Genomic DNA, 18214 nt, shown 5'->3' on the forward strand with positions numbered 1-18214 from the left:
TGATTCAAGAAACACATTTTTCTCCTGAGTCATGATGTAATCAATACTAACAGCATGACTTCTGGGATCCACTCGGGTATTTACAAACAGACCTGAAACCAGTAACAGGACAGAAATGTACTGGACCTGATTAAAGTGAATGGAGACATGACCCAGTTCTTGTGTTGGGTTGGATCTCAGTTAGTAGGAAGACCTCTGGTTCAGATTATTAGCAGCTGTACCTATTAGTTAGCCAGGAGCATATGCACTGAGCGTGAGCACGTGGCTTGTGAAACATTTAGGTGACACAGCTCGGCCTCACTCTGATCCACAAACTTTAGTTTCAGGCTTAAATGTTTGTCTTCGAAGCCGATTTCAGACATGACCTCTAAGGAATGTGCATAGAATTGGGTCCAGACTCTCTGAGGAGTTTGTGATGCACAATGCAGCCGGAGAGTCTCCGCTCAGACGTGTCCAAAACAACAGAAATCTCCGGAGCGCTGGAGGGCAGGTGCAGCAGGCAGGATGTAACATATCAATTCTGCTGCAAATATCATGTGTTTTTGTTTACAGCACACTGGCGCCGACCCTGATCACCATCTTTGTCGGTATCTTCTACATGAATGTCACCACTTTTTCATCTTGAGATATTTATTTCGTCTGTCACAACATCAACACATCCACTCGCTCGCGGTGAATCCTGCAGAGGTCCCCTGCTGTTTTCTGGCATCGGCTCCTTCGAACATTCTGTGGACTTATTACTTGGGGACTGGCTGGAGAAAGTCCACAGAAAGAGGCTCTCACTCCAACATGTGCGTTGACACATACAGGATTTCCGGAGTCCAGTGCATGTCTGACAGCAGTCCAAGTTTCATTCAAGCTTTCACAACCCCCAAGTGAAAATGAATCTAAAGTCTAAAATCATTTCTTTCAATGTGAACTCACTTTTACAGTGGAAAATGTGACTGGCTGGCTAGTCTCACAGTAAACCTACTGGAAATCTCAAGGTCACAGGTTTGATCTCCACACAGATGTTGTTCTGAGTTTCTGCTAAACCAGAAAAGCACACAGTCTCACCTTCAGATCCCTGCCAACATCCTCTGCTCACAAACCTCATGCTGAATCACAGGACACAATTTGAATTCAGCCCATGTGTCTTTCATCCTCACATGAGTATGATGAAACTATCAGCCCAAGGAGGAATAGATACGCTGTTATGCTGAGAAATGAAACAGGGCGATCTAATGAGCTCAGTGGAAAAAAACTGGATCTCATTAGAAAGAGAAACAGAAACATCATTAGCGAGCACACAAACACTCATTTCCTCCGGTCGGCCATGGGATTGTATCAACATACGGCTTTTGTTTGAAAGCCGCTGATATGAAATATGGACGTGAGTAAGAGCACTGCAACTAGACCGCAAACTACCAACCCACACCCCTCCTCAACTGTTAGGACGCACACACACACATACACACAAATGGCCTTACCGGCACCACATCCGGTACAAGGTGACCCTTAGCCCCCTTTAACTTTCTACCAGATGGAGGTCAAACCTCAAAGGTGCACTAAACTCTAACAGAGTCAGAGTGGCCTTGTATGTACTAATGAGGATTCATAATATGTTGTTATTGTTATTGGATTTTAAGTGACATCTGCATGCAAACAGGTTATAGATACATTTGATGCAAAAAGGCCAGAGTGCCTTTGACTTTGATCGACATTGACACTAAAAACACAATAAACTTTGGTGTATGACTGGGTCATAAGCAAAGGACTGAGAAAAATGCATTGTTTTATTATTATTAAAATATTGACCTGATTAAAGCTCCATAAAAGCATACGATTCATCCGGAGGAGAAAATTATTGTGCATAACCACATTTTCTGGCAAAACATCTAAACCAGAAATGTCATGCTGTTCGTGACAGTTCAAGAAAAGTCCATGGATCATCAAAGACATTAGGGTTCATCCTCTGGAGACAATTATCTACCATTGTAATCCATTCAATAATTTCATGGATTGACAGACAAACAAGTACCATTTATTAAATCTACTATATTATGTACTATATTATATGCTAATATATGACCAATCTTCTCTTTTATACTAATATATAACCTATATTAAAGATTTTGTATGCTGGTGTTCATTTGGGTGTCGTTTATAGAAGCCATAACTGGATCCCACACAATTTATACATTTATTTATCTACTAATTGGAAGTTGCTTTGGATAAAAGAATCAGCTGAATGATATGTAATGGAACAATGTGTTTTTGTATTTATGTTGTGTGAAAATAAACTAAATCTGAGAAAAACATTATGTTCTGACATTTCATTTAAATTGATGCCAGATGTAATGCCTCAACCAGGAAATGCAGAATTAGAGTCATATAATGACACAAACAAACATGATAAAAATGTGAAACTTGATAATCATTTGGCAGATCAGTTTCAAACTGGTAGCATGTGATAAATTAAATTCGATTGAAAAATGTGACTGGACCAATTGGAAGTGGTTTTGTGGTGGAAGCTTGTCAGTGCAAATGTCTACATTATGAATGTGGAACACTTCCTTCCACTGGGATCTACAGTAATCATAGCCATGATGCATGATGAGTACATTAGTATGTCTTGATAACATGTTGTGTAGTGTAGTATATATATGGTGGTCATAAAGAGTAGAAGCAGGCTCTCTGGTTTGCTGCATGACAGTGTGACCCTGAGTCTGGGTAAGCATGGAGCGGCCCAGTTCATTCACAACCCCAGCTACACCCGTCCTACACAGCCACTCACTCTGCATAGTTATGCTATTTGTACAGTATAAACATTTCTGGATGATTATATGTAATTACCCAGTGTAGCACGGGTGCATGGACATCCACAGTGACTCATAAACACCCCCCCACACACACACACACACATAGGTACTCATGAACGGACCGACACAAACCTGCACGCGCTGACCTTGGGGATTCTCATCCATGCTGAAAAGTGTTTACTGAGTAATATGGTAAATGAAAGAAGTCAGGGACATGCTCACTGCCAAGATCCTCTCCAAATAAACACCCCAATTAAATATTTTCATGTCAGTTAAGTCACTTATTGCCACCCTCCCTTCGTTCTCTCTCTCGCTCTCCGCTGGCTCTCTCAAACCACAGCGCTGACCGTGGAGCTTCATTCATCACGGCCGACTTCTCATGTGTGGCTCTCTCTGTCTTCAACACCATTGGTCAGAAGGTGTAAGTAGGCCACGCAATGTCAACACACACACTCCCAGCATTCACTTTGTCACCAATCCCGCCCTCTCGCCTCACAGATACTTCCTTATCACCCTCCGAGCTTGGCTGCCAATCACGTGTTTTGAGCCTGGTCTAAGTAAACCCCTTACTGAACTAGATAGGACATGCTACATTTTTCAGTTATGTCTGTCAAATACCCAGGGTTGAGACTTTTAGCCTGCCCTCTGTCTCCTCAGTTTCAGACCCTGGTCATGTTAGCCTGCAAAAACTCAACGGACGTAGTCAGTGACACCTTCAGGTTCCTCTTTCTGTACTGTACAGAAGCACTATTCACCAATCCGATCGGTTTTCAAAGCTGCAAGCTGATGATGAAGTGTTATAGAAATGTTTACTGCTGGTACAACTGGTCTCTATTTGGTTTTCTATGAAGATGTCATCTTTTCACCTTAAAGGAGACAAAGTTTTAAAAGAGGAAATAACTTGAATTCATAGCAACAAAACATGTTGCTAAATCCAGTGGGCTTTGGGGTTAAGCTGCTTTTATGGCATGCTTTTTTTTTACATTAGCTGGTAGTGCTGAGGGACTCTTATGTTGAGTGTTTTACCAATTAAATAGAAAATATCTAGCTTTTGAAAAAAGTATATAACAAATTACAAATAACAAAATTTCTGTCTCTTAAGTAAAATCTTGGGTCCAGTAGCAACGAAACGTCCTTGCTGGGTTTAGTGCAGTCATCCAGCTAATGATTGCTAACGCTTGGAAACTTCATACAGATGAGGCTATTTAATGGACTGATTCGGTTTTCTAGTGTTGAGAAATATAATTAAGCGAGTAACACTTAAAGAGACAGACAGTAAAAAAGAATGAGACTATAGCTCCCAAAAAGTGAAGCCAAAGTGTCCCTATCGTCCCCTGGTGGCTGGCAGCAGTACAGGTCATAAACCGTGCATCTTCATGACTGACTTACGATTGGTTGAGTGCATGTATCAGAGGGAATATTGGACATGCATCATCAACTGGCCAGATGCAATTCTTTGGATGAATACTGTTATAATGATATTTCATGGTGGCTAACATTAGTCAGTGTTTGATTTTGATTACTGACTTTGTGCTATTGTGTTTTAGTATCAAATTTAGCATGATCTTTTTCTGTCCTCTTGGGAATAGAACTGTGTCTTAGCGGCTGGATACAGGGGTAGAGCAGGCCAGGTTAGCATGTGTACATTATTAACCACACCACAGAGAAACTTCTGTCCATGTGCTCCAAGAATCTGAGAACATACAGTGCTGTTTGCTACAAATGTCCTGGCTGGGCCCTTACTGGTATTTACACCCTCGGCATTGTTTACATTTGGAAATGTACATTTACATTTATCAGAATGTTCCACCCACAAAAATGTGATGTCAGCGCCACAGCCTCATATACAGGGCGGGGCAAGGTAAACAAACACTTCTCCCATCTTTCTCTTGCAGTCATTTACAGGGGTCAGCGAAGGTAGGGTGAGGTGCGACCACCTCTCTGCTCGCAGGCTCGCTCTCTGTTGATTCACAGATTGAGCTCTGAATCTGGGCCTGAACAAGAGCCAGGGGCCAGTGTTAGTAAACTGCGGAGAGACCAAGGGAAGTACCTCATCCGACACACACACACACACACACACACACACACACACACACACACACACACACACACACACACACACAGAGACACACACACAGAGTGAGACTTTACTCTGTGGAAGGACCAAGAGAAGCATCTCCTCTGCATTGCTCATATACACTCACATGCGCACACACACCACACACTGAAGAGCCACAAGCATTGGCGGTAAACACTCAAGCCTCTCACAAGATGCTCTGTAAATATTTACAGCTCAGCAGGCGTTGCACAGAGAAGAACATGGCGAACCAAGCAGAGCCAGCGGAACGTGACCGGCCTCAGCCAACCCCACAGGTCTCCTCCCCCCCATCACCTCTGACCATCACCAGACCGGACATCCACTGGGCAAACAACATAACCTTATTCAGCATCTGTGCACTGCGGCTTACCTTGGCTTACCTTGCGGCAGCTGGGGAGGTCGACTCAGCTGAGCGCGGGGGCCGAGGGCTGCTTCCTGAAAATAAGGTGGAGATTGTGTTTTTAGCTTCTCACAATGGTACACTGAACGCTAATGTAAACTGTGACCTGTCAGGGGTCATGGTGAGGTGAACGTTAGAAGTGAAATAAAAAAAAAAGGGGAAATAGGATTCTCATCCTGTCAGAAGAGTCTGATACTGTATGAACTGAATCCACATCATAAATGTTTACATCAGGTAAAACAGTGTGTGATCAGTTTAGTGTCTTCTTTATTCTTGTGGAACTGTTGAGGATTTAACAGAAGTGTTTGTTCATGTTAGTGCCAGTCACTAGTCGATTAAGAAAAAGTACAAAATACATCAAAACGTGGTGCAGAGCAATGCTATACTAGCAGTGCTGTGTAATGTGGCTGTAAAACCCACACGCTGTTTTAGAATTCATTAGAATTCCTTTTTGCTTTTCCCCTCTTGTAAAATGGAGAAGCTTCCTGTAAGCCGGTGGTGATACACCTCTTCACTGGTGTGTTTCCATGTGAATCAAAGTGAAAAAAAATACCTGGAAAAATATTACTAATAACAGCCAGGAAGTGCATTTACAGTTTACTGGCACAATTTCACAGTGTTCCATCATTTTAGTTTTTTTACTGATTTTCGGGGCAGCTAAACCTGTAAACACAACTTTCACATAGCGTCTTTTCATCTCATGAACTTACTGTGGGGATCAGTATCCTGGGGGAGATGGGGATCAAACCGCTGATCCTCTGGTTTGTGGCTGACCCGCTCTGCCTCCTGAGTCACAGGTATTCTCTCTTCTGTCAGTGCTGCGTTTGACAGCTCCAGTGTCTGCAGTGTGGTGCTGGGTGCTTGTGTTGAGAACGAACAGCTGTCTGTGCTGGAAATCACAATGAGAGCAGTGAGAGTGATCAGAAAACAGAGATTTGCAAAGAGCTGAAATATGATAAACTTCTCTCAGAGGAGCTGCACAGGTGAGTGATATATATAATATAGATAATACTCTGTGGGTTAGTCACTGAAATAAGATAAAACAATATATATATTTGTTTACATGACATGAAGGTAATCTGAATAATTGTAGCGCAGCTAAAGATATGATCACTTGGTGAAGACAAGGCCGGAAAAAACAAATGTGTGTCTTGGTGAAGTAAAACCTGCTTCCTGTTTTACCTTCTGTGGTAAAACCGTTCAAATATTTTTGTGAAAAGGGAAACATGGTACAACAGTTGTCAATAACACTGCAAACTGAATCTGTAATGTGTCTAATAATCCAGATCCGTTTTACTTTAACATAAGCTGCCATAAGCCCCTAAAGTAAATAAAGCTGTAAGAGTAAACCCCCTGCATGTATTGAACAGAAAAAAAGGTCTGTTCCATTGCTTGACTATTGATTCAACTTTCTTTGTGTAACAGGAAGAACGTGTTGTTTATTTGTTTCAAAGGTCCATGCTTTAAGTTTCAGTCCCCACAGACCTCCTGCTGGCTCTGGTTCCCATTAGACTGTAACTCTGCCTTGTCTCTCTTGGCAGCTTTAAGAAAGACTCTGTGTAGATATCATCTGCCTTTATATTACATAAAGTTACAACAGTAATCAAATAAGAACATTAGCCTCTAAGGGGACATTTGCTGTTTGATTTTTTTTGTTTGAATCTTACAGTAGCAGCAGCTGGGTGGGGTTTCAAGTCAGTTTCACACACAAAGACACACACACACACGCATTATACTGTACTGCACATTGTTTCATTGTCAAAGCAGAATAGTGTCACATAAAGTAGACAATCACAGATAAGCATACAGCAGGGATTTGGAAAGGAGCTTCGCCATATGCTGGTGACTAAGGGCCGCTGCAAGCTTGGATTAAAAGCAGCAATTAAAGCTCATTAATGAGGAAGATTTCCCTGAAATCACTGTAATCTTTTATTACTAAAACAACAAAAAACAAAACCTGGGGGGGTTAGATCAAATGGAAGGTTGGGGCATTATCTGAGTCTAATTGGGTTTTCTGACACAAAGATGATTTACAACCTCTGCTTTCCACTTTCTACCTGGCAACGTGCCACCCATCTGGCCCCCATGAACGCTCAAACAGAGTCTAAAAACGATGTGCAGTTACTACTTGACCCCAGGTCTGGGCTTCAACATGCCAAAACAATACCAGGACGAGCCGAGCTTCCCAGTGCAGCAGTGGAACACAAATAGTAACTTCTCGGAGCCGCCACTACAGAGGAGAGGGGAAACTGACGGAGGAGGAAAAACAGCAGGACGAAGAAGAGGTGGAAATGGGTGGTGGCCAGGAAGCGGGACTCTTCCTGCCCTAATCACAAGTCAGGGAGCGTTTCCTTTCATTGTAGGTGCTGCAGACCCCATTAACCAGCAAGACCCCTGTGTGCACACACCAACACCACTGCATCCTTACACAGAAGTCCATCTTTTATGGAAAACATGTAAATGTGAACACACTCGACCCAACATTACATGTGGGTTTGTTGGCCGACACACTCACATCCCCACCCAAACTGAGTCACAGGTACGTGGATCCCACTTGGCGGGGCCCGGCACATTGTGCGGCCCTTTGGCTCTGCTCTGATAAACACTTCATTATGAAATCCTGAGGACACAGTAAATATTTGCCAGAGCGCTTATCAGTCTGCCTTATCTTGGTGTGAACTCCAGGCACCACATGACTCCTGGGCCCTTTATTTTCTCAATGCCTTTGCTACCACTGATAACTCTGCCGAAATAGCCCGCAGAACACTTTTTTCGGGGAAATTGAAGCACCGCAACAAAGGGGGCTTCATGCTCAAATGTAGGCCAGGCTTTTATTTGGTCTAGACATGACCGAATGTTACACCCCAGTGTTCGCAGGGGAAAGGCACTTTTTGTCCTGTTACGTGCTGGAGAGTTGCAAAACTTACTGTCCCTGTTTTACTTGCTCAAGTGCCTGATAGCAGAAACACATTTACAGCTAGGGGGTTAATCAGTTATGGGTTGATGGCTGGTGTTCAGTTCCCAGACTGATACATCCATCTCAGCCATGTCTGACCCCGCAGCACAGGGATATCACTGGCAATAAAAGGTTACTGATGGATTACTCCATCGGATCAATGGGCAAAACAAAACGTAGGATCCGTCAGATGTGACCGGAGCTCACTGATCGGTCACACTTGTCAGGAACCGATCCATGTCTGAGCCAGTGGAACACACAGCTTATAGTGTTCATCGCTCACTTCCAACCTCAGAGGTAGAAAGCACGTTTACTCAAGTGCTGCACCTCAGTTGACATTTGAGGAATTTGTACATAGAGTATTTTCATTTCCTCCTACTTCAGGGAGTCTACTGCACTACAGTTCAGAGGGAGCATGTACTTTTTACTGTAATAGATTGATCTGACAGCTACAGTTACTTTGAATAAATAGGATTTTTTTCATAAAAGCTCATAAAATAAACTATACAAATATTTAACTACTTTATTCACAAACGTGTACAAGTACTGCAGATATGTGCTCAACACAGAGAATATCCATCTGAAGTAACTGTTAAGAACTTAATATGTAGTCACATAGATAAATGAATTTTAGTAAGGGATAAAAAACAGCACATTATGTACAAATGATACATAACAGAAACAAAAAGGAGAGAAAGTGAAAGAAAAAGGGAGGGAAACAGTTTCTTATTGCTCATTGAAAAGTTATTTTTACATTTGGACAGTTTTTTAGTTTCGATAAGTTGTAAGGTCTTTATATTCTCAGAGGTACTGTTTGCCATTCTGTATTTATGGATGTAAAATGTTCAGTACAGAATCTTTTGGTTTATAATGAAGTCAGTGTTATTAGAGTACTTCATCTTCATGTAAACTACAAGTGGCTCCTCTGCCAGGATGCTGAGTGTCCGCCACCGTGGTCATAACGTACAGCTTGTTAAAACATTCAAATCTCATCCTGATGGCAAACACCCAGGTAGACTTACAGCCTGAGCCTCCAACACAATTCAACTGGTGTTTCTGTGACCGCAACACACACACACACAGTGCACAACACATTTTCCATTTAAAAATTCCAGCCCTCATTCCTCAGATGGCGCGGGCATATCGCATGCCGCCCTGTTTATAGCACAACATTACACATTATGTAATATTGCATACATTTTATTTGGGGCTATCACTTTCTGTGGTGCTGCTGCTTTCCGCCTCAGAATCAGATTTCTCCTTTATCACGGCACATACCGACACTTAAGCTGTTCTTCCTTTGTTGGACAGGAGACAGGAATTCAGGCGGTTCCTTACACACTGGAAACTACCTGCTCTCTGTTTTTACTGTACGCTCAGGACAATGGGCCAATACTGCTGCTCAAGAACACCCCCGGGGGTTCCAGGACAAATAGTGTCACAGGGCAGCAAAGGCTCTGCAGTACCAAGGACACACACTCCCCCACCCTCCTGTCTGCCCCACGGCTTTTTCTACTGGAGGGAGAAGACTATAGTCATGAGACATCTGATACATTCAAGTGAGCAACATGAGAAGCACAAGTGTCACACTCCTGAACATCAGTTCACGCTTTCGATCGCCGTGTCACACCTGTTGAATGTTCACTCTGAGGGTAAACAGAAATCACGGCTCGACAGTCCGCAGCTTTTTCAAAAAATGATTTTTATTGGGAGAACTACAAAAAAAATGTACAGTACAAAGTTAACAGTCTCACACTCAATTTGTAGTGAACTGACTCCCCAAAAAATATTACAACTCTCGTTGTCTTTTTGTCCGTTTTTTTTGTTACATTCAAAAAGCTTTACTTCTGATAAAGTAGTCAAAAGTACATAGTGCGCATCCCCCTGTACCTACTATGTACAAACCAAACGTGTTTATCCACTTCCCTCTCCAGCAAACTCAAGACTCAGACTAGATTTCAATATCAAAAAAAGAAAAAACAAGAGAAAAAGGAAATCAAAACAAGAGGAATGGGGATTTAGAGAGAAGTTACGGTTGTTTATCAGAGTGTCTGAGTGGTAACAACCTTAAAAAAAAAGTTCAGAATCCAACACTACATTCAGTTCAACCTGTGTATAAAAAGATGCCATGTAGGAAAAATACTTTATTTGGTTAATTTTAAGGCATGTCAAGATGGTGAACCCCTTAGGCACTACACAATAATACTGGGGCACAAGGGATTGCTACATTCTTTAGCACGTGGCTGGAATCACAGTGTGACCTCGTGCAAACAGAGAGAAAACAAAATTTAAAAAAGAAAAAAAAATACTTTTTGGTTAATTTATTGACTTGGGTTCTTTGTCACTGAAGCCTGATCTAGATCAAGAAAAGAAGTAAGGTTTGGACGGTCTGTACAACCACATTGTTTATACATTCTACAGATACATCTAAATAGGGATCCCAAAAAAAAAAAGCCTTCTACAGCACTGACACACAACCTCAAGAGCAAACAGCAATCACGCAAACTTTTTTTAATAAACGTAAACAAGGAAACAAAATTAATGAAATAAATATCACATACGTTCTCTTAAATTAAGATTTTTTTTACTCATTTACAATAAAAATAACCAAGTGAAGTTACAAAAAAGGAGAAAAAAAAACAAAATATATATATTACTGTGAAAAGAACATACACTCCACTTTATGCAGATTAATAATGGCGATCATAATTTAAACATAAAAGAATATAGATCTATTGCTTCATCATACTTGATAAATACAGTATGGACACAAATTACCAATGTAGCCTATACTTTTTTTCACAAGATAATAAATAAGTTAAATAGTCCATAGCCAGTTATGCACCGCTATGCAAATCACTCAAAAACAGCTAAAAAAATATATATTCAACCATCAGCAGTGATTTCCCCAAACAAACCCAACTCAAGAGTGCTTTTTAACCAAGCAACAAACTAGACTAACCAAACGAACCACTGGGTGGCGCTGGGAGAAGACAGGTCTGGAATGGAAGTTGAAGCTTTCAGAGAGGAAGAGAAGAAGAAAGAAAAAAAAAGGACACACACTTTGATAAAAAAAAAAAAAAAAAAAAAAGTGTTACTTTGAGTCAAGGCATATTCTTGGCAGGATGGAGGAAATCTGAAACCGCTTAGTCTCTTCTTCTTGTCAAGTCATGTTACACACACATCTAATCCCAGGAAAAGTGTGGCTTGCCTGATAGAGCAAAAAGGGAGAGGGGGCTGCCATGAGCCCTTGGGCAAGGCACTGATGGAATGCCTTCTGTTTGCTATCTAAGTTTTAATACAGCTATATTACATAGAGGAAAACAAGACTACACTAATGCCTCGTCAAGGACACTTTAAACTGGATGAAGCTTTATTGATCCCTGTGGGTGAGACGCTTCTCTTGCCCCCCACCAGGGAGGTCAGAGCAGGGTCAGCACCCCTGGAGCTGCCAGGGACTCAATGTCTTGCTCAAAGGCACTTCAGCAGGGTGGATGATGCTGAAAAAAGGGGGTGAGTGAGGGGGGGGGGGGCTCTCAACTGGGATCCCCTGCTTGAAGGACAGTCTACCTCACCCTCCACCTCCTCCCCCCCCTCTGACCCGTCCATACAATCCGTTTGAGAAACAAAACATGGTTCAGTCATCTGAAATCGACAGCCTGCTGAAGATTGGCAACCGTCTCCCCGCGTCCAGACTCGGTGACTCGGAGCCGCTGAGGCTCCCGGAAGAGCTGAGGGACCCGCTCGCATAGCTCTCCCGGTCAGAGAGCGAATCTGGCGGGCTGGGAGGAGGCTCGAACACCGGCGACTCGCTGAGGCGGCGCAGCGCCTGCAAGTGGCTCATGTTGTAGGTCGGAGGGGAGGGCGGGCACACGCTGCTCTGCATGTTCCCGTAGTAGGCACCGGTGGAGTGGTTGTTGGCGTAGCCGCCGGGGGTGTGCACAGCCAGCGGGGCCAGTAAGGCTTTTAGGTCCTGCCCGGGGAAGGAGAAGGCACTGTTGATGCAGGACATGGAGTTGGGGGACAGCACCTCGTCGTAGAAGCTAGAGGCGCAGGAGGAGGCGGTGGTGGGCGGCGGCGGGGTCCGGGACGTGGGGCTGTCGAGCAGGGGGGACTCGAGTCCGTGGTGGGTGGAGAAGCCGGAGAAGCTGAGGCTGTGGTGAAGCTTTGGTCTGTCCCTCTGGGTGTAGCCGAGCTGCTGCGGCGGCAGGACGTCCCTCTGGCCGTAGCCGCACAGATCGCGGGCCGACCGGGGCTCCCCCGTCTGCATGTTGGCGTTGGCGACCGGAGCGGGCCGGCGCTCGTCGGCGTTGTGGATAAAGTGACACCGGGGGCCGTACGGGCAGAAGCCGATGGTGTGGAAGGTGCGGCACGGCTCCGTTTTGTACTTAGGGTGGCGGGACAAGCTCCTCAACTCGTGGTAGCCGTGAGCGAACTGACATTTCTCCCCATACTTGCACGACCCGTTCTCCTCGAAGGGCCGGCACAGCTCGGTCTTGTAGCGGGTGGAGTTGATCTGGGACCCGGGCTTCTGCTGCAGGACGCCGCGCTCCCCGTTCTCGCTGTAGGCTCGGTCGCGGAACTTGTTCTCCTTGTTCATGAGGGCCGTCGCGCTGCTGCTGTTGCCGCCGCTCGGCATGTTCTCCTTCAGGCTGCCGTAGCCGGAGCCCATGTTGTACTTGTTTCCGTTGTTCATCGCCTCCACGTTGCTGGTCGAATTTCTGCGGAAAAAGCTCGGCGCGAAGGGGCTGCCGGAGCCCGGAGTCGTGACCGGGGCGCCCACCGCCTTCTTGTCCAGCATGCTGTTTATGTGGAGGGCGTTCATGTTCATGCCCTTATCCTGCTGCTGGGGGAAAACACACGGGTCAGACACAAATCTCAGATCAGTGCACCACATGGCGCGTTTAACAGCGTTTCCCAACTTGTTGCAGCTGAACTCCTTCACACGCTGACGCACGCTGCCTCACCAGGAGCGCACAGCTACAACACACTGGTGCAGACTGATATTTACCTTGTACAGCATGTCCATGTCGTAGAAAGCTGACAACACGGTGGCAGACATCTCGTTTCCCCAAGTTTGCAGTCGCACTCCCTCTTTCATGGAGGACCGAGCAGGATCCCTGAATGCGACGAGCGGTAGTTTGTGCCACGACTGGTTTTTGGTTGTGGAAAAGTTTGTTTTGAAAAGTTGCTTGAAAAGGTTGATAGCGTTCAGTTTTTCTCGCTTCTCCCTCCTCTGGAAAAAAAAGTCCGTAGCAGAAGAAAAAGAGTGGAGAGGGGAATAGTTCGGTACTGTTGGAGTTGTAGGTGTTTTTAAATTTGTCCTCCCCCTCAGGAAGCGCAGAACCAGACAGCTTCACTGTGCGCACTCGCCTCCTCTGCGTCAATATAAACGCTTGGCGCACCTCAGGGAGGGGCGAAGAGAAGTCGGCGCAAAGTTTTTTTTGTTGCGAGGAGCCGCCTCCATCTCCTCCTCTCTGAGAAAAAAAACTTCCATTCACCGGTTGGCCGCCTATTCTTCATTACCACGCCTTGAAATCTAACCCCAGCTGCCCCTCTCCTCCTCCTCCTCCTCCTCCTCCTCCTCACACCCCTCCAAAACTTTTTTTCTTTTTAATCACACAACCAATTTTTGTGGATGTTATTTTTTGGGGAGGAGGGAGGTTACGTATCTTGCAGAGAAACAATGCGAGGAGCCAGTTTATAGTGCACATCTGGGCCACCATCTGAAGCTGAGGTGAGGAGGTGCCTTGCTCCAAGGCTCCTTCACCCATGCAGCAACGAGTCTGGGTTTTTGAACCACCAACAACAAATCCTCTGGCCCCTGGAGCACCACACTTGGAAGCTGACACATGTATTTGTAATGGAAGGAAACTCTCCCTCCCTCTTCATCCCTCTCTCCCTTTGGATGGGGCTGAGACCGCAACTATGAGCGGAGAGGAGTCCAGGCAGAGTGCAGCACAATTTTTAGAATCCGCCCGTTGCATAATCCAACTTCCACAGTGCAACACGCCGCCTATTCCAGTCTACTACACATGGAAAAACAGACGAGTTAATGCCCACTGTGCTCATATGACCCACTTCAGCACGGTCTCAAACCTGAGCTACAACTAAACTTCCTCCAAATCCTCACATCAGAAATGTGTCCCCATTTTTTTAAAAAGCACAACACGTTGAGTCATTAGAAACACAAAGTGAGATTTGCTTTGGTTCATTTTTTTCCCCCCTGAGCACTCTCAGCTTCTCTCTGCCCTTGTTTTTCCCAGTGTCAGAGCCAGGGCCCAGACTGCAGGAATGTGGGTTTCCTCTTGTTTCCGCAGGTTAACACTGCCCCCATGAGAGCAGAGAGAGAAGTGACTGTGAGAGGAATGGGGCGCCATCTGCTGAGCAGAGCCGGAGCAGGATTTAAAGGCACATTCAGGACAAACTGGCTGCAGTAATGTCATGTTTATTCATTCCTGGGGAAAAGTTGTGTTTTAGTTATTACTGCAGAAACATGTTTCCTTATTTTCTCCCCCCCACCTTGTTGTAAAGTCAGAGAGTGCAGTGTGGGTGCACTAAGCTGCCCCCTGTCTCAGCATGGTGCAACCTTCCCAGGATGGCAACAACGTCCACACGAAAATGTCAAACTACTCCAGCTCTTACTCTCGGAGTTTGGAAAGCAGCAGTGAAAAGATTGCAGAGCTGGCAGCAGAGAGCGAGACTCGACATCAGAACTCCCAAAGGCTGATATTTTGGTGCGGAGGGTGTAAAAAAAACGTTGTGTGACACATATCACCAGAAATTGCAGGTTTCTACGACACTGGTAACCATTAAGTCTTTTCCATACAGGATCGTAATTGAAAGATTGGTTGAAAAATGATTTTTCTTTCTGCGACATGATTCAATATTCTCTTAAGTGCTGAATGGTTTGGTCGGAGAAGGAGAGAGGGAGGTTAAAAAAAAAAAGGAAAATAGCAACAGGCGAAAAACAAGTGACATAAGAGGTTGGAATCTACTACTACCAACCCTAAAATTAGGCTGAGGGCTGTCCCAGGACTATTTGCGCGTTTGCAAGATGTGATAAATAGTTTAATGTGAAGGACAGACACAGCGAGGCTCCTGAGAAATCCCTTGAACATGTCCTCGTCCAAAACCGCTCTCTCCCATCACACGGCTCTGTTTTTATTGGGGGATGTCGAGCTGCTCCAAAACATTACGTCAGTTTTACTGTAACAGGGAACATGGCTACCAGGGAGAGAGCAGGGTCCAGCTGTATGAGCAGGCAGCACGAAACCCCGCACACACACTAGCACACATCATGCACACTAACACACACAGGACAGTGGTCCATTGTGCCGTCCTCCTAATTACATAACCAGGAAAACTAGAGGGAAGAATAAAAACACAGTCCAATGGGAGAAATCCTGCAGTAAATTAAATATCACAGGAAAAGCACCTCGTATAAACATACAGTAGAAGTCGAAGCGTACACTGAAATACAACTTTTGGTGACGTGTCAGCGCAAACACTTGCTTTCACAATCCCATGCTTTGGCCATAAAGCTCGACTCGCTGCACAATCACGCCATTGAAGTTGGTGCTTGAAGCTTTAGGCGCAGTTGTTTTGTTCCAAACTTTAAATCCCTGGTAGTAGAAAGCAGAATGGTTCGTTTACTCAATACTGGATACTCAATACTGAATACTCAATACTGTCGTGTGACACATTCCTGCTGATAAGAGAACAGTGCATCAAGTGTTGTGTACAAGCTTGTGCTGAATTATTGTTATGGCTTCACAACTGCCAAACGTTCCCACATGTAGTCACATCATATTAATATTGACTATTTATTCTCTTTCCCTGCTTCGTTACAGAGTTATTAAAGAATTGAGACGTACAGCGTTGTCTTTCCTGAAAAATGGAGCATTGAAATCATGTAGTAGTTTGTGACATATTTATTTATTTAAGAGATATCAAGGAACAGTGACCATAAAAATGTAATCTGATGAACAGTGAAGGCAACATTTGTAAGACAAAGTAAGAGACAAGTACAGAGTTAAAAAAGACTACAAAGCCGGTCTGTGGTCTTGTGTGTTGGTCTACTGAGGTTCATTTATCTGAAAAAACATTTTTTGGGAAATATTCGTAATTATGACTCACAGGCAAATCCCTTGAACTGGTGGTATTAGAGATGCACCATGCTCATTGGTCTACTTCAGCCTCTCCAGCACATCCAGAGCCAGTGTGGCCCTCTGGTGCCACAGGGTCAGCCGGGTATGCTCCGCACTGCAAGAGAACTGGGGCAGGACGGGGAGGGATTCCAGGGCCTGCTGGGAGCTGAGGGCCTTGGTTTGAGCCTGGGCGGACAGAGTGTGGAGCTGGGCTTGATCCAGGATTACTGCTCCTGGGTGCTGGATCCCCTTCAAGGTCGGGATGAGGGAGGTGAGGTTTCTGTGAAGCAGCTTCACCCACTGGACAGGCTCGGCCCACAGGTTCAGATCCCCCTTCTCAAACAGGAAGTCCTCCTCATCCTGGTCATTAGCAAAACGTCAGTTTACTAGAGTGCAAGTTAAGGATGGTAGTTTTTCCGGCCACTAGAGGGCAGTGGAAAGAGTTGTATACCATTGACTGAATAAAAAAATGGACGAAATGACTGCCAAAAGGAAAGCCAAAGACTCTCTATCGCCGCCTGGTGGCTGGCTGCAGTATGGGTCATAAATCCTGCCTCCTCCATGTTAGTGGATGGGCCGAATTAAGCAGTCAAAGAACACGTCAAAATACATTTCTCTCAAAGATGGTTTCTGTCATTTTGGGTAGTTCTTCTCACTGTTATTTAGTTATCTGATTATGAAAACAGGGTGATGTGTTGTGATTGACAGCTGAGATCGACTCGGAATTGGTCAACAGTGTGTGTCAGTGAGACCTTGCTGTCATGGCTCCATCCCTTGAGAGCTACATCGGAGACTCTGGCTCCAAAATGCACAAGATGGTAGTGTTTGAATCTTAAGTATTTTAGCTTCATTTCTGGATAGTGTGTGGAAGGGGAGACGTGTCGTCCATCTTTACATACAGTCTATGTTATAAACATACAACTGACATATTGTCCCTTTTTGGCCAAATACAAGGCAACATTACTTTTAATTTTCAGTCATGTTCTTAGTAACAAACTAATTTAATCAAGTAATATTTACTCTCCTTTTAGCTGTTACCACTAACTCCTGAGGGAACACCAGACTAGTCAGCTCTTATATGCTCCGCTTTGTTCGTCACCAGCTAATAACTAAATATGCTACTGGGCAAGCTGCATTCAATCATTTTTTTCTTCTCTGAATCAACAGCACAGATGAAAGCAGTGAAAACAGATCAATCGTGAGTTGGAAAAACCAAACCAGTGAGCTCAAAGTTGTAAAATTGGTCTATAAAACTGAGTGGAACTGCAAAATTAGGTGAAACCTCTCAGTGGGTTCATCACTATGAGCGACACTGCCCAAATTCCACATTGTCATTTGACCACAGTTAATTAAACAACAGAAAGTAGCGCAGCTTTAAGAAGAACAACTCTACAGCTCGGGGTATTTGGACAATCAGCCACAAGAAGCAGTAGTTTACAGTTACTTGCTCAAAGCTGCGTCTTAAAATCAACTGTTTAACTCGAGTCTTGAGTAAAAAGAACCCAACAATTAAACAGGCACCAAAACAAAACAAGAAAATAAACACAGTGGTCAGAGAGCAGAAACCTTGGTGGCTATAAAATGCCCAGATATTTTGTCTGCTACTGTGAGTAAAACAAGAGCGACAATAAAAAATATATTGTTCTGTTGGTTCCTGAGTTTCCACACTTTACAAACACAGTGTTAAATCAACTTGAATCACACTCTTAATTTAGCGTTAACCAGTGTTCTATCATAAAACTCAAAGATGATGATATTGTTTTTCCGAACTAGATTCTTAAACCCGAGCTCAACTGTTGCTTGAAGTGC

General features: G+C 44.3%; 2 protein-coding genes across 5 annotated transcripts in view; both read right to left on the reverse strand.

Moving 5' to 3' along the window:
• Window positions 1-9939: 9939 nt before the first annotated feature.
• Window positions 9940-13618, reverse strand: zfp36l2 (zinc finger protein 36, C3H type-like 2). Of its 2 annotated transcripts, none has more exons than XM_020092004.2 (2): window positions 13267-13618; window positions 9940-13098 (listed from the first exon to the last, which is right to left on the reverse strand). In XM_020092004.2, the coding sequence occupies exons 1-2, from the start codon at window positions 13354-13356 to the stop codon at window positions 11893-11895; spliced, it is 1296 nt and encodes a 431-aa protein (XP_019947563.1). In that variant the 5' UTR covers window positions 13357-13618; the 3' UTR covers window positions 9940-11892. The 2 variants fall into 2 exon arrangements, with proteins under 2 accessions (XP_019947563.1, XP_019947555.1); XM_020091996.2 differs by having other exon boundaries at window positions 9940-13101.
• Window positions 13619-16174: 2556 nt separating this feature from the next.
• The window catches only part of thada (THADA armadillo repeat containing), a 96414-nt gene continuing 94374 nt past the window's right edge, over window positions 16175-18214 (reverse strand). For all 3 annotated transcript variants that reach the window (XM_020091983.2, XM_020091962.2, XM_020091973.2), the window contains exon 38: window positions 16175-16765. In XM_020091983.2, coding sequence (XP_019947542.2) covers window positions 16445-16765 — 321 coding nt within the window. In that variant the 3' untranslated portion in view covers window positions 16175-16444. The remainder of the gene's footprint in view (window positions 16766-18214) is intronic.

The sequence above is a fragment of the Paralichthys olivaceus genome, chromosome 14 (assembly GCF_024713975.1).
Source record: "Paralichthys olivaceus isolate ysfri-2021 chromosome 14, ASM2471397v2, whole genome shotgun sequence".
NCBI classification, from domain to species: domain Eukaryota; kingdom Metazoa; phylum Chordata; class Actinopteri; order Pleuronectiformes; family Paralichthyidae; genus Paralichthys; species Paralichthys olivaceus.

Coding starts and splice junctions, on each gene's coding strand:
- zfp36l2 (XM_020091996.2), bottom strand. CDS start 13,356: ATGAAAGAGGGAGTGCGACTGCAAACTTGGGGAAACGAGATGTCTGCC. Junction 13,102..13,266: donor ACATGGACATGCTGTACAAG/GTAAATATCAGT, acceptor GTTTTCCCCCAG/CAGCAGGATAAGGGCATGAA.